Here is a 16,794-nt window from a genome sequence, read left to right as displayed (position 1 = left end):
CCGCTCGTGGGTTTTTTGGAGTGGATCCCACCTGCTCCTCAGATGAGGGATTGGGGGGTCAGCTTGTTTTTGGCTATTTGAATTGGAGTTTTAATGCAATGAAGTGATTTTTTTCTTGTTGTTAATGTTGATGTGGTGTCACCTGTGGTTTGAGGGTGTCCGGTTTTGCTGATGCCCTGTTAGATGACTCTTGATTTCACTTTGTGGTTATGGGGGGGACACCCCATAACCTCCTCATCAGAGAAGCTTCAGGTTATTGTCGTCATGTATCTCACCTCGGTGTGAAGTCACTGGGGATGGGGCCCCGTACCCAGTCCAGGAGGTGGAGGACCAAGGGCTTGCAGGGCTTAGCTATTGGTTTGAGGACCACGGTTTTGCTGAACCTTGGGGTGATCCCGTGCCTCAGTTTCCCCACTGAAAAATGGGGACAATCCCCCTCTTTTCTACGGGAAAGCTGCATGGGTTCAGCTGTCACAGCAGCGGGGAGCTTTTCCCCATACTAAGCAGCAAACCCCTTGCTCCAAGCAGAGGATGCTCTCTGGGGTGGAGGGCTGCTCCAGATGGGCACGATGCTTTGTAGATGCTTTCAAAAACCAAACTATCCCTCTGGCAATGGAAAAAGGAACCTGGAGGAGAAGGGAAGCTGGCAGTTGGGGAATTTTGCTCCACAGGGTATGCAGGGCAGAGCCCTCAGCTAAAGGAGCATCCGTCGAAGCAATGTGCAGGGAATTTCTCCACGACGGGGCAGAGCCACCGGCGCATCCTGGTGATTGAGAGAAACTGGTAAATCTGAACGAATGGGTTTGTGAGTGAAGGTTAGCGAGAGGCTAGGACTCGGGCAACCGCCCGCTGCTGCTACAACAGCTTTTCCCCTTGAGGAACTCGAAAAGAATCAGCATTTTTCTCCCTAATAGAGCTTCAAAACTCTGTTGTGAGCAATTTGGAAATTCACGTTGAGTTTCGGGTTCATTAGCTGCTGGCTCCAAAGCGTGTACATAGTCAAAGCTGTCTAATACGGACGCACCGCACCAGTGCCTTGAATTAATGTTATTGTTATTTGTGTGGACGTAGTGGGGTGCAAACAAGGTTAATTGAAATGAGAGTGCTGCTTCCTCTTGATAATGGCTCAGGCTTGACAGCTAGGAGGAGTTTAGTTTTGTAGAAGAGCTGCCTTTATTATCCCTTTTTATTAGAGCTAATTTGGGCTCTATATCAAAAACTACATTAAGGGAATCATTTACGGTCACACCACCACCACCAAAAAAGATAGCCCCAGAGCCCTGTCCTTTATGTTAATGTCTGCAGTTAAAAGACAATTAAAAATAAACTCTTCTCTTTAAAGCACCCTTTGTTTTCTTTCCTCTCTGCTTCCCCCTCCTTCTATTTCTCTCTTTGGCTCAAGTGAGCCAATTTAGTTAAAACCCTAACGTGCCCTTCAGGGAAAGGGATTTTTCCGGATAGCCTCAGCTGTGGTTATTGCAGAATTGTAAATATTAGTTTGGGGATGCTCGGACTGGCGGGACTGAGATGCTACCGAGTTAACGGAGGGATCGATACTGTGCCGAGCAGTAAGGAAATTCGGCGTGTAGGCAAGCAGCAACGGATTGAGCAGGAGGAGCCGGATCGGAGTCGCAGCGGCTTCGGGAAGCGCACGTTCCCGTCAGCAGCTGCCTATTTGGGTCGGGAAGTTGCCTGTGGTAGCCGGTGAGTTAAGGATGCTGAAATATCGCAGCAGGCTGGTAATTTGTTTTTAATTGTAACAGCTGGTGGAAGGTGAAGTTTGTGGTTTGAGGACGATGAGGATCCTTGCTCGTTTGCTTTTCCCCGTCGGCTGTTGCGCTGCTAAAGCTTGAGAGCGGCGAATGTGGGAGCGGGGCTCTGCTCCCTGTATCTGACCGCTCTCCTCCTCGACCACTGCGGCAGGAGCCTGGGCTCCCCTCCTCCTTTCCCTCCCTTCTGGAGCATCCCTCCTCCAGCGCACAGGGACAGGCATCATCACATCGCTCACAGCCCTTGGGGGGTGCCAGGCTGATGCCTTCACATGATGCAGCCCCCCCTAAAAAATGTTTGCGGAGGTGCAAGAACTTGTTTTCCCCCTTGCTAGGACCCACCTTTTGGAGTCTTTCTCTAACCACATGCTCCGCACCCTCCAGCCAGCTCCGTATCCATGGAAGAGCCACATAAGGGGGGCACCCACAGGTGCCTTTGCGGTGGCCAGAACCCCCAATGGGAGAGTGCAGCCAGGCTGGTTGTGAGCTCTGCGCCAATGTTCCCATCACAGCCACTGCATCACCCCTTGGGAAGGGTGTTCTCGGTCCTTGGCCACGCGACGGTGTGCTCAGCTCAGTGCCTTTTGCGAGTGAGGAGCCCAGGGAGCAGCCGCCCCTTCTCTCCTCTTCAAGGTTAGTTAGGAGAGTGTTGGCAAAAAATGAACCTGCCATGTGCGTCGTGCCAGCAAAGCCCTTGTGATAGCAGAGTTTATTACGATTCCCCTGTCCCTTCCTCATGCTGTACAGAGGCAGTTTTCTTTCTGGTGGCAGTTTCATGCTTTCCACCCTGTCTCCAGCATCCTGAAGGATGCTAAGGTAAGCATGTTCGTCCCCTGTGCATATATACACTGGGACCATGTAATGTCAGGGAGCTGCCTTGCAGAAGACCAATAGAAGAGCTAAAAATACCTCTGGGATCAGTGGCTGGCAAAAGGCGTGTATTTATTTTACGCATGTCATGGTTTTATTTCAGTTCTGGGTGTTGGAACTATTCCTAATCATGAGTCGGGGGGAGCACTAACAGGTTTCTTATCCTCTGCCTTTGCAGATGCCAGTGTGCTCCTACTTCTTGAAGGGGATCTGCAGCAACAGTAACTGCCCGTACAGCCACGTCTACGTGTCCAGGAAAGCAGAAGTGTGCCAGGATTTCCTCAAAGGCTATTGCCCCATGGGAGAAAAGGTAAAGAGGGGACCAACTCTTGGGGTCCCGGGACAGATGCGCCTTTGCCGAAGCCACAAGCTGTTTTTCGCGCGAGCTACGGCACCAAAGGGAGCCGTAGAGCTGGAAGCTGCTGAACACCTGGATGTGATGAACAGCAGTCCTGTGCCTTTCCAAAGGGTGATGGGCAAAGTGGCTTGATTGCCTTACAGGCAGGAAAAAAAAGGAAACAAAGGCTGCAGCTCACAACTGTCGTGCTGGTGTTTCCCCAGGAAAACCTTCCCCGGGGTGTCTGTGTTACAGGAGTCAGGTGCCTGAGCTGATAGCACCTGCCCTGAAAACTGCTCAGTTAAATAGATGAGAAGTGAAGAAAAAGGCTTATGAGTTTTATATAGAAAAACCATAGACATTAATGCTTATTTTGCACGCTGGCCCGTGACAGGTTAAAACTTGAGCCTTAGATCTTGTGGCTCAGTCTTAGCATCAAGAGCACCCTTGCTCACCTAGCCTGCAGCAACTGAGCCTCAAGCTGTGCCCAGATATGTACCTGGGGGCTTCGTGGAGCCCACCTCTAGGTCCTGGGGGCCCTCTGGTTTAGATCAATGCACTGAAGTCCTAGATGGACTTTATGTGCAACCTGGGTAAACTTGCAACGTCGTCCTTGAGCTTATGGCACCTGACGTAATCCACAGAGCTCGAGAGAGAGCAGCTTTCCCAGAGCAGACCCTGGAGCTGGCTGCCACTTGCTGGTTTCCAAAGGAATTATAGGGCTGTTACATGCAAAAATAAGAAATTTTGAGGTTTATCCGACATCTCGTGGCTCCCTCCGTCTTTGTAAGTGTTGTGAGAAGTGGGTGACAGTGAGCTCGGTTTATTGGTGGCACGGAGCTACGCTGCAGGATCTTACCTTTCCTTAATTGGTGGCAAAGGGACAGGGTTGGCCATGCTGATGTTCCCCTGGGAATCAAAGTGACTGTCCTATCTGACTCCTCTTTACTGTTTTCCATTAATTTAATAATTTTTTGGGCCTCTTAGTGTGAACCACTCTTTCATTAGTAGAGCATGTGGTTTTCTTTTGAGTCCCATGAACAAGATATGGGCCACCTTCGCTTGGTTTCCCTAAACCTGCAAGGTGATGCTGTCACACAGAGTCCCCAAGCAGTCATAGTTCAGAAGGGGCAGCCAGCCAATTTGCCACCGGGTTTAAATAAAGCAAAGGTGGACTCTGAGATTTATGGAGATGATGCTTTTCTGCTCTAGTTGAGAGCTGCCAGGCTTTTCTTTTTCGGGCTGGGTTATACAGTGGGATTTCTGCTTATCCTTTGACAATGTTCATCCTTTGACCATTGTGGCCAGCAGGTCAAGGGAGGGGATTCTCCCCCTCTGCTCTGCTCTGGTGAGACCCCCCTGGAGCACTGCGTCCAGCTCTGGGGTCCCCAGCACAAGACAGACATGGACCTGTTGGAGCGGGTCCAGAGGAGGCCACAGAAGTGATGGGAGGGCTGGAACACCTCTTCTATGAGGAAAGGCTGAGAGAGTTGGGGTTGTTCAACCTGGAGAAGAGAAGGCTCTGGGGAGACCTTCTTGCAGCCTTTCAGTACTTAAAGGGGACTTGTAAGAAAGAAGGGGACAGACTTTTTAGCAGGGCCTGTAGCGACAGGACAAGGTGTAATGGCTTTAAACTAAAAGAGGGGAGATTCAGACTAGATGCAAGGAAGAAATTTTTTACACTGAGGGTAGTGAAACACTGGCCCAGGTTACCCAGAGAGGTGGTAGATAACCCATCCCTGGAAACATTCCAGGTCAGGTTGGAATCCTGAGGCCATCCTCTTCCCTCTATCTGTTTCCCTCTGGGGAGACTGCTAGTTGCCTCTAAGGCATGTTTGATATGGAAGAAAACATCACATTTATGTCCTGGCTTGGTTCAGCTGCTTCCACAAGCTGACAGCAAGTGAACAGGAGGAGACAGTGAAAGTCTCCTCCTTGAGCTGGAGACTCCAGGTACCACGCTGAAAACACGACATGAACTTTGCAAGCACTGCTTTAGGTTGGCTCTTCGGCTGAAAAAAAAGAGCCGCTAATGAAACAATCATTTTGTTTCATTAGGTGCAGGGCACCATCCCAAATATGCCCCAGCGGGCCTATGGAATGATATTATTTTATTGCATTTAATAGATAACGCATGAATAAGTGTCTGCCTAAGCATGGTTTTGCTTAGACTTGCTGCTCCTGGAGGTTTCTAACTCCCTCGTGATTTCGGCTGCTTTTCACCAGGGCAGTTGCTGGGTTGAGCAATCAGATGCTTCTATCCATGTGCTGCTCTGGGCTGGAGCCCCAAAGGGCTCTTCACCTCCTTTTCTTCATCCCCGTAGCATTTGTTGGCAGAGGTGCAACCCAGCAAGAGAAGCTGGAAGTGTTCAGTGCCCATCACCGTGGCGTCATCGTGCAAAGCCACCAGCCTGTCCCAGAACCCAAACACAACGGCGGATGGTGCCTTCTGCAAGGCAAACCCATCTTTTCCCGAGGAAACTGCTACAGAGCAAAAACCAGGCAAAAGGAAGGGGAAAAAAAGCCAAAAGTGAGAGCTTTAAGGAAAGCAGGACATCAGCGGGAGTGAAGGGAAATGCTAATAAATTAGTCTGTGCCTAATTACTTTTTGTGGCAGTGCATGGAGGGGACTGCGTGCAGGATAAACATTTCCTCTGAAGGAAAACACTTCCTCCGAAGGGATCCTGCCACCTCCCTCCAGCACAGCACTAGCCACGCAGGCAGGGTCCCTACAATTATTTTTAAAGTATTCCAATTTAAATGAAAATATAAAAGAGATATTTAGAATATTTATTCTATTAGTAAAAGTGCTTACCGTGTCACTTTTAGAGTGTCAGAAAAGCATTCTCCTACAGATGATGGATAGCAGCCTGTAATTATATATGGGGAGAAATTGCTGAGCGGGCCATATTTAACTGGGGAGGAGAAATACCAGCTTGGGCCATTAAGGGTTAATTTTATTCTCTAAATAATATAAAAAGTGCTGAGTCCATGCCTTTGCTCAAAGTAGAAAGTCCTCAAATGGACCCCGGAGAGTTTATAATATTCTACTGAATCAAGTAAAAATGTTAACCTTGCTTCATAAAACGATGGCTTGTTAAAGATGCGCAGTCCCTTTTCTTTTGAATAATTTAGGATGGGAGTAAATCTTCTCTCGTTCTGCCTTTCCCTGTCCGAGGAACATCGAGAGCCGTCTGCCTGCGGTTTGAACCGCAAAGGGTGCGGATGGCAAAGATGTGCAACACCGGCATAGCATCCTCGGCAGATAAACTCAAACGAGGACGGCCAGTAATTAGGAATTTAGGTTCTTTTGTGCTTGGCTTTGGCACACTGGGCTCTTCTCCCAGTTGTGTTTTCCTCTTTGTGCTCCGAGGAAGAAGCATGATTTCTGATTTTTATCAGACCTTCGTAAAAAATGTCCATTATTATCCATAATTTATAAAGTGTTGTTGGCAGTGTTGCCTCTTAAGTACTTTCTAGAATGTCTTACAGGATGCTCAGGCCAAGTTGATCAGCCTTTGACCCATCTCATGGGCCATCTCCAATTGCATGAGTCTTCGTACAAATGATGCCGGGACTGGCCCACTCTGGCTTCATCAGGAACTTAGAATTAAGTGAGAAAGCTTTAAATTTGCATTCCCAAGTCCCTTTTTCAGGAATATAGACTTGTAGAGGGTAAAGGTCCCTCTGCCCTTGGGGAGAGGGGACAGCTCCTGTACCAGAGTGTAACCACGTCCTTCGTTAAGAGAATGTTGCCCCCAATATTAATCGTATCCAGGAGGGAGCTGGTAGCAGAGCCAGGACCTTGATTTCCAGCATTCTCACTGGTTCCTCGGTCATGGATTGGGAAGTTTTTCCAACCTGTACGTACTCACGTGGACCTACAGCTTCCTGAAGGGAGTGTAGGAACCGGCAAGTTCAGCTTGGTGAAGCAGTTGGTGAAATATGGCTCCAAATAGTTCTGCTGCCTAAATCATCTCTAAACACAATGTCATACATGTCTTAGCTAAAGCCATGAAGTGGTGCCCACCCTGGAAGTCTCCCTGCTGCCTTGCGTGATGATCCCTGACCTTCACCAGCACCACGAAACAGTCACGCTGGGTAAGGCTGGTCCCTCTGGGCTGGTCACCTCCACTGGAGGAAGCCTGAAGGGGGAAGTGGGAAGAGAGGAAGAAAAGGGGCCTCTTGCAGGTGCTCCCCAGGGTTTTCCGAAGACGTTTTAATGAGCTGCTCTACGGTAAAAGCTCCTCTCTGGTTCCCCATCCCTCTTCCCATATAGCCTGCATCTCGGCTTGGGGCATGGGTTCACTAGGAGAGGACCGGGTGAGGCTGGTGGACACAAGGGATGAGGTAGCCAGCGAGCGAAGCCATGGAGGCATGTCTCCTGGGCCTACGGAGAAGCAGAAGATGTGGTCGTGAGTGGGCTGCATGGCCAGCGAGCCTGGAGGAGAGATGATCAGCTTGTCCGAGAGACAATTTCTCTGCCAAGCCGCTCTCCTTGCTGCGCCCACACTTGGCTTCTGAAATAATACCCAAATAATACGAAATAATACTTGTACTAAAGGAAACTGTAGGGTGAAAAAGTGCATTGCACGTCGGGCTGCTGTCGTGATATTGGATGGCTAACTGTGAGCCAAGAGCTCTGCGTGGCTGAGGTCTTGGACCTGGGAATTACGGCAAGCGCTTGCATTACATCCATAGATGACCCCAAGGAGCAGGTGCCGTGAGATTTGCTTTACAGTCACAAAACATGACTTACTGGGAAATAAACCGTATTTGTAAGAATCGTGGCTGGGGTGGGTTTTGGTGCTGGCGTCCTCCAGCCCTTGCAGCGTGTCAGAGCAAAGGCAAGCGAGTCAGCCTGGTCCCCTCTAACTGCTGCATCTGTAAAATTGTTTTGTATTAAATAAGCTTTTCCCCCATGGTGTACATTAGCGAGCGTGCCGCATTAAATACCTATCTTCATATTGTTTCCATCAGCTGCCTTAAAGCCTGTGGGTAAATTGTTCCCCCGTGGGAACTGTTAAGCAGTAAGACACAGTGAGATTAAACAACGAGGCTACCGTGAAAAGGCACGGGGAGATGTACTGGAATAAATCATGGGTAAGCGGGGGCTCCGTGCTCCAGCGTTTGCTGGTAACCCATCCCTCCCAGGGACCCCGACCAGCACAACCAGCCCCGTCCCTGACGGTGAAGCTTGACTAGGGGACCTGCCATCGCAGCAGGGATGCTCATGGTTGACCTGGGCTGGGACTACCCGTCAGTCTCCTAAAATACATCTTTTCACTCCTGCTGAGTTTCTCAGCCAACAGCCTTTCACCAGAACTCTGATTTGCACCTTATTCACATAAAATAGTGGCAAAGTTCATGGTAGGAGGGTTAAGTCTGGTTAGCCCACACTGCCCGAGGAAGTGCTGCTTACTTGGGAAGAATCATTTTCCTCCCCCAGGTGGAGTGTGGTGTTTTTCACAGTGGCAGCTGCTTGATTTTTCTTAGAAAATTCAGATGCGGGGACTTTTTCTTAGCTGACGCCTTGTTTCTTATTTGTGTTTCTCTAGTCTGATGATGTGTTAGGTTGGTTATTTTCTGCTTTTCTGGTGGCAGTTTAACAGGTTCCTACCATAAGCTTATTTCATGTGTCTGATACATTAAATTTAATACATTTATTTAGGAAAAGCCACATGAGCTGTGTTAGCAGCAGCTAACAGTTAAATGTCTTTGGGGTTTTCTCCTAATTATCCAGTGCTCAGTTCACGATGGAGAGTGTCAGCCTGGGGTCCTTGTTCCCCTTAATCTGTTATCACAGAAAGGTGAAGATCAACGCTGTTCATATTGCATGTTCTCAGCTGTTTTTTTGTTGCCTGCTGACTAAAACAGCATTTTTCTTTTCTCACAGCCAACAGCCATCAGATATTGGACTTTCTAGGTCTTTTTTCCCCCTCCTTTGGTCCCAGGTTGACCCCCAGCCAGCTTGCCTTTTCCTTGAGGACATGCAGTCATTGAGGAACCTACCTGTGCACGTTCATCCAGGTAGTTGCTGTCTGATTCCCAGCTCTATAGTTACACTCCATCTCCATCTTTCATCAAATCATCGAATGGTTTGGGTTGGAAGGGACCTTTAAAGATCATCCAGTCCAACACCCTGGCCACGGGCAGGGACATCTCCCACTAGATCAGATTGCTCAAAGCCCCATCCACCCTGACCTTGAACACTTGCAGTGATGGGACATCCACAACTTCTCTGGGAAACCTGGTCCAGTGTTTCACTACTCTCATCATAAAAAATTCCTTCTTTAATATGCAATCTAAACCTACCCTCTTTCAGTTTAAAACTGTTGCCCCTTGTCCTGTCACTACAGGACTTGGTAAAAAGTCTCTCTCTTCCTTTCTTATAAGCCCCCTTTCTATGTTGAAAGACCCCAATAAGGTCCTTCCGGAGCCTTCTCTTCTCTCAATCCCAGCTCTTTCTTCCTAGGAGAGGTGTTCCAGCCTGCTGATCATCCTGGACTTCTGTCCCAGGTGGTCATGGTGGCCACCACAGCACCTGTCACACATAGTGTGGAGGTAAAGGACGCTGGCTTTCCTCTTTCTGCAGCACTGAGAGACTTTGTGACAACAAAAAACCTGGAGGTGCTTAATGGCAGAAGCTTCTTGAGTCTAGCAAGTGTAAGGATCACAGTAAATTATTAAGGTGCGTATAAATCCTTTAGGAATGATTTCTTGCTTCTCCATCCTGCTGTTCTGATCGGTTGTGCTCCTTCTCCCCAAGGCCCTCATTGCTGTGGTCAGGCTAGCGGTGGGACGGGAGCTGCTCTATGCTCGCTGCTGCCATTTCAGAGCTCCAACCTCTCCCTTAGAGGAGAAGCACGTGGACATATCTCTGGATGAAAAGTCCATTGAGGGTTGTTAAACATCTTCTGGCTGTGGAAATCCTGAAGGTCCAGGCTGCTCCTTAATCTTGTCCCTCCAAAACTGGTACTGGCTGTGGCCAGAGAGGATCTGGGAGAGGCTTTGGATATGTTGGGGGCTGTGAAGAGAAGCACCCCAACTTTGCAAACAACCCTCCCCTTTCCCTCCAGGCGTGCTAGCATCGAGAGAGGCCGTGTTTTGAGGCTGAGTTTCTTCCAGATCGGTTTTCTGGGTGGCAGCCTCGTACCTGTTGGTCTTCAGCATTGCATCAGTGGGTTGGCGAAGGTTTGCTCCTCTCCTGGAGGCCCTTCAGATACTGTGTGAGACTTTAAGCAGTTCCTTCATGTGCATATCATTTGGCCCACGCTTTTAGTTTGGGCCTGACTAAGAAATTTCAAATGCAGATGATTTTTCTTTCAAATTGCCCCAGGGCTGATGCCTGGAGACAACTAGCTTGCGGCAGGAGCAGATTTACCTGGCTCGAAGCACTCATCTCCAAACTCCGTGACATTGTTATGCTGAATTAGACCCAATCAGGCTGAGAAGCTCCTCCATGCGCAGCTACCAGGGGGGCTGTTTGAAGTGCAAGAAGTTTTAATATAAAACCTCTCCTCTTGGTATTAGCACGGGGAGGGATACAGGGAAGGCTAAGCTTTGAGCCATCCGGAATTTTCTGTATATATCTTGGCTGTACCTCCATCTTATTCCTTTTATGATCCTATCACAACTGCTTCCAATTTCCTCTCCCCTTTGATTCAGAGAGAGCTGGTGGCAGCAGGACACGCTTGCAGCATTGGATAGGGAAGGACAGGATCTTGCAGAGGGGCCATGGGGAAATGGCGCTGAGATCGATGGACCTCTCAACATGATGAGGGGCTGCCCAGGAGGGAACAGGGTGAGGTATTAAAGCTGTAAATCAGTGCAACGAACAAGCTGGTCAAAGGGTGGAGAAGAGGAAGAGGAGAAAGACTTGCCTGATTTTGCTGCTTAGAGACATACCACTTTTCTCTTCCATCTTTGTGAAATCTTTAAAGATGACCCATGTGGGGATGGGCTTGCTGAGCCCCGACATCCCGCTCTGTACCTCCTTGTCACCAAACACATCCTGCGCTGGGAATAAAACTCAGTTCTGCTCCTATTAGAAGAATCAAACCTCAAACAGATTTCACCGCCTGCGTTCATGAAAGTTGGGCGTTAGGGTCTGGACATCAGCAAATTGCTTCTTCTTAAGAGATGATCCATTTTATACACTTCCAGCAGGAGAGAGTGTGATGAGGAGGTGTCGCATTAAAGCATCTCCGCAGCTTCTCCTCCCCCTTCTCTTGCTTATGTGAGGGAAAGAGACATTTAAGATTTAAATTTATCTCCGTCTTGCACACAGCTGTTTTGGGCTCAGGTGGAGGAGAGGTGGTAGAAACGTCTGGTCTTAGCTACGGAGACGCTGGTTGCATGCCTGAAGCTGGTTTTAGAGGTTACAAGCCCTCTCTGGGCTTTCTCAGGTAGGATGTCAACATGTGTGCAGTGGGAAAGAAGAGAGGAGTTTGCCAGGTGGATGCATCGGCATCCTTTTTCCTAGTGCCAGAGCAGGCTCAGCATGGAGAGCCACTGGGGCATGGCTCCCTCACCTTCATTTTGACCCAAATTGTGTTGTGTCTGTTTGCCAGGAGTTTTTAGTTATATTTTAGGCATATCTGCAGACAGTAGCCATGTATCCACCTGTTCCAGCTGTGGGTTCATGGTCTGCTGAGTGGACTTCAACTTTCCTGATGATTTTCGGTGCTTGCAGGCATGTCTGGGTGGCACTGGAGATGACTCCTGGGCAGTGGGGCAGCCCCTTCTCTGGGGTGGGAGGTTTGTGGCTTACCGTCTCCCATCATTCAGAAATAGCTGATGGAGAGCACTGCCTTTGATAGCTCTTTTATAGTCCACTGCAGCTGTATGAAAATCAACTACAAAAGCAACTGCATTTCATTTAATTTTGGCTCTGGTTGACAGATGTTTTCTGGGTGCTAGAGTTGCCTGCTTGATTTGTTTTTTTTCCTATAATGTTTAGCAGAAATCTTAAGTCAACAAACTGGTTAGTAAATAAAATCTTTATTAAAAAAAAAAAATGGATAGACTTACTAATGAGTCTGCTCGTAAGATCATGAATGGTGGCCTGGAGCAGGCTGAGATCTGTCCGGGTGCACCCTGTTGGCTCACTGGGGATGTTGAGTCCTTGTGCATCTCCTCTGGGCAACGATGGCTGTGCTGCTGATAGTAAGTGATAAATCTCGGTACTGGCAATGGGAGCTTTTCATTGAAAACACTTTGTAGCCTGCAGAGGAGGTTTAAAACTAATCAGGTTTCTTCCATGCCCAATCCTACCCGTGTATCACTGCGGAAATCTTTGTGGGTTTCCAGTTGCATCTTATTTACCGTACTCTGTAATGGCATAATGAGGGTTCTTATTGCTACTTTAATTTAACTGTAGTATCTTCAACAGCATTCAGATGCTTACATTAAAGATGTTGCTTATCAGGGCAAACTTGAACTGCTTAATAGCCTGGACTAGTTGATAATAGTGCCTAGATAAATACTGGTCTGTGATTTTCTCTCTTGCACTTTAATATCTTTGTAGAAGAAGGTGCATTGCAAAACATGAAAATTAGAAAGTCCAGGGGAAAAGCAGTCGCTGAATCATGGCTATAAAGTGGGAATATACTGATGAGGCAGAGAGTTCTTGATTTCAACCTGAACTTCTGTACAGATGAACGCAAAGAAGAGCAGATTTCATCTTTGCTTCCCATGCTGGAATCTCCCTTTGTTTGCATCTGTTCTCTGTTGTCGGACGATCTCTGCGTCCCATGAGCGGTGGGTGACACCTTCCCTGAGCCACCTGGAATCATGCATGTGGTGGTGCCCCTGTCATCCCTGATGCAGATGACACTCTAGGGGATGTCTGGTGGATGTCTGTCTTCCTCCATCCCTGACGGTGATGATTTGGGGTTGGCAATTACTGTCGATGAGTTCCCCACATGAAACTGGCTCCGTCATGGGTTTTGGGTGTGATGGTTGAGATTGTGAGGTCTCTGATGGAAACAGGGTTCCTCAACAAAGCAGTGCAGGAAATGATTGAATGCCGTAGATGTTGCCATGCAGCGTTGAATGCTGGGTTGGGGATTCACCTTCTGGATGGCTGCATCCAAAGAATTATAGTCAATGGCTCAATGTCCAAGTGGAAACCAGTAACAAGTGGTGTCCCTCAAGGGTCCGTACTGGGACTAACAGTATTTAATATCTTCATTGACGACGTAGTGGGATTGAGTGTGCCCTCAGCAAGTTTGCAAAGGACAGCAAGCTGAGTGGTGCCATTGATTCCCTTGAGGGAAGAGATGCCAAAGAGAGGGACTTTGACAGGCTGGAGGAGTGGGCCCGTGTGAACCTCATAAAGCTCAGCAAGGCCAAGTGCAAGGTCCTACACCTGGGTCAGGGCAATTCCCAGTATCAATACAGGCTGGGGGATGAAGAGATGGAGAGCAGCCCTGTGGAGAAGAACTTGGGGATACCAGTGGATGAAAAATTGGACATGACTCGGCAATTTGCGCTCGCAGGCCAGAAAACCAATCGTCTCCTGGGCTGCATCCAGAGCAGCGTGGCCAGCAGGTCCAGGGAGGGGATTCTCCTCCTCTGCTCTGCTCTGGTGAGACTCCCTGGAGCACTGCGTCCAGCTCTGGGGTCCCCAGCAAGAGACAGACACGGACCTGTTGGAGCGGGTCCAGAGGAGGGACAGGGAAATGGTCCGAGGGCTGGAACACCTCTGCTATGAAGAAAGGCTGAGAGAGTTGGGGTTGTTTAACCTGGGGAGACCTTCTTGTGGCCTTTCAATATAGAAAGAGGGCTTATAAGGAAGATGAAGAGAGGCTTTTTACCAGAACAAGGGGCAATGGTTTTAAACTGGCAGAGGGGAAGTTTAGATTGGACATAAGAAGAAATTTTTTTCCGATGAGGGTGGTGAGACACTGGACCAGGTTGCCCAGAGAAGTTGTGGATGTCCCATCACTGCAAGTGTTCAAGGTCATGTTAGATGGGGCTTTGAGCAACCTGGTCTAGTGGGAGATGTACTTTTCCATGTCAGGGGTTTGGACTAGATGATCTCTGAAGGTCCCTTCCAACCCAAACCCTTCTGTGATTCGATGATTCCTCCTTATGTCTGCGGCTTTGCTTCTGTGGTGGCTCAACTGGTCCTGGCTGCTTTGGGAATGGAGTAGAGCTGAGTTGCACAGTGTTGCTGGCTGGTCTTCTTCCATCCTCTTGGCTTGCCTTGTATCTTTTATTTATATTTTGGCTTGCGCTGTCTTCCAGCTTTGTCAGAGCTGTGGGGCTCTCCTCCAGGCTGATGCAGGACACAGACAAAAACCAAGCCTGGAAAATCCAACCACTGGCTGCTGCCACTCCAAGCAAAGCTCTTGCCAGTCTGCATAGAGCCGGGGGTGAGGAGCAAGACCAGGCAGGAAGCAATTCCCAAATGAGATGATACATTTGAAGAAAAAAAAATCATTGGAAATGCTCAATTATGGTACTTCTGCTCCTGCTCGGATCTGAAGCCTGGAGGTTTCACGTGCACCCGTGCTGGGGAGGTGAAATGCTCGTTGACATAATTTTGCTATGTGGGAGATTCCAGTTACAAAGGAGTAACACGCCTAAACCAGGGAGCAGCAAGATGAGAGGAAACAGTTGACGGCAACTTAGAGCAAGCTGGCAAGAGGTGGTGGAGATGGGATACGAAAGAGAACCCCATCCCTTAGGTGATTTTTATTTGGGCTGGGCCATGGCGGAGGAATGGATGCCGCAAGGACAAGGCTTTTCCTTGCCCCCTTCAATCCCTCCCAGCTATTTTGCTGGCTCTTAAATACGATGTTCCCAGTGATTTTAGAAATCACAGTCTGATTCTTGCTCCAGCTCCAGAGGTATTTTAGCTCAAATGCTGTTTTATTGCCTGCAAATACCAAGGGAGAGGGTTTATGGCTTTGTGGTAGATCCTAGAGAGCATTAGGTAGATCCTAAATCATAGCAAGCATTTGGAGAAGGCCATCAGAAGTCATCGCTTCCCTGCAAGCATTTTGCTAGGGCACCAAACTCTGTTTTGAGGGCAGAAATCCGTTTTGGAGCAAATTCCTTGGTATAATTGTCTCGGCTACATTTCTTCATCATTATTCCACAGTCTGGATGATGGTCGGATGTATCGTCCTCCGGGTTTTAATGACAGGGAGCTGGAATTTTTTTTAAAAGCTGCTTCCATCTGCACCCAAGTATAAAAAAGCCATCAAAAAAAAGCTATTTACTGGCTGTCAGTTTGGAGCAGCATCAGAAAACAGCTCCACCACCTCCAGCGATAGCTTCCCAACAGCCACTTAGTGCTGAGACATGGCGGGTAAGAGGGACATTAAAACAGCCTGACATCAATCCAGCCGGTTAATCCTGCTGCTTGGCGATGGGGCTACCTGTAATAGCTCGGGCGAAGCTGCGTGGATGTGCAGAGGGCTTTAAAAAATAGAAAGCACTTGAGTTTGGGGGATTAACTCGTGCTTTTAATGCTCCCCTTCCCCAGAAGGTCTGCTTGGTGCTTTTATCACCGCTGTGCTCCGGGTTTCCAGGCAGGTGCTGGACTCGTGTCCATCACGGTGGACGGAGAGATGAACACAGGTCCAAGGAGATGGGAAGATGCTCCAGCACTTTGCCATCTCTTGTCTGTCTGCTGGTCCCTTGTCACCTGCCATCCCTTGGTGCTGGGAAAGGAGAGATCGAGCAGTCAGACAAGCCTGGTGATACTCGAGAAGTTCAACCTGGGCAAACTGCTGGTGGAATGGAGCTGGGAATGCCGGGCTGGATGGGACCCCTCATTCCCCCCTGTAAGGTCAGTGGGCAGTTGCTGGTCGGCCCAGTAACCCAGCTTCGCCTTCCTCCCACCCTCCGCTGCCTCCTGCCAAGCTTGTTCGTGGAAAATATTAATTAACGTCATTCCCAGGGCTGAGCCGGCACCTTCCACCAGTTGCTGCCTCCTTCTTTGCCAGGTCTGTGCTAAAGAAGGCTGTGCCCTGCAAACCCCCTCATCCCCGTCCGGCTCCCCGTGCGCGTCAGGGTCCATTGGGCCATTTAAGGCTTTGTGGGTCGTTAGCGGCACCTTGAATTTCACCCAGAGCTGCCTTGGCAGCCAGGGAGGAGTCCCGACCACGGGAGCTGCCAGCCGGGCACTGTCCCAGCACCGAGCACTGCTGCCTGTCTGGACTGCGAGGGGAACCCCGGAGCAGGGAGACCGGGATGGCAACAGCATCAGCAGGATGATGCCATCCTCATCAGCACCCGACGTAGCCGTAGGGTTTCTCCCCAGGGCTTTTTAGGGGTGCTGTGGGTTTTCTGTTGTCTCTGTTGGAAAGGACCGGAGGCTTTTTTCTCTTTTTATGGTTCAACCTGCGGGCTGGCGGGGGTCCCACGGGGGTATAATTAGCCACCCCGACAGGTGGAAGGGATCGGATGGCCCCCAGCATGAGGGTGCGCCCGTCACCCCGCAGCCCTGCTCGGCTTCACCCCGGCTGACACGCGACGGACAGCAAACCGCCTTATAGCAACCCAGCCCCAGCATGTTTGCTCTGGCATGCAGGGCAAGAGCAGAAGAGCTGCCGTAAATAAATAGAAGGGGCTTTTCCAGTCACCGAGCCCGGCGGGGAGGCAATCCCAGCCTCACCATCCCTGCCCTAAAACAGCGGTGATGGACGAGGTGTTACGGAAGAAGGGCCGAGCGCTGGGAACAGCGTGGAAAAGCCATTAGAAACTTGAGCTGAGGACACAACCCTGGGATTAGTCGCACATGGTTTGTTTTCTTTATTAAGTATCTCTTTGCCGTAGAGCCAATAAATGTGGTCTGATACA

General features: G+C 49.3%; 1 protein-coding gene across 3 annotated transcripts in view; it reads left to right on the top strand.

Moving 5' to 3' along the window:
• Positions 1 to 16,794, top strand: part of ZC3H3 (zinc finger CCCH-type containing 3) — a 179,229-nt gene that overhangs the window by 141,724 nt on the left and 20,711 nt on the right. For all 3 annotated transcript variants that reach the window (XM_075024080.1, XM_075024078.1, XM_075024077.1), the window contains one exon: positions 2,818 to 2,949. In XM_075024080.1, the coding sequence (XP_074880181.1) occupies positions 2,818 to 2,949 (132 nt within the window). The remainder of the gene's footprint in view (positions 1 to 2,817; positions 2,950 to 16,794) is intronic.

The sequence above is a fragment of the Buteo buteo genome, chromosome 3, assembly GCF_964188355.1.
Source record: "Buteo buteo chromosome 3, bButBut1.hap1.1, whole genome shotgun sequence".
Classification (NCBI taxonomy): domain Eukaryota; kingdom Metazoa; phylum Chordata; class Aves; order Accipitriformes; family Accipitridae; genus Buteo; species Buteo buteo.
This window is presented reverse-complemented; position numbering and strand designations above follow the sequence as displayed.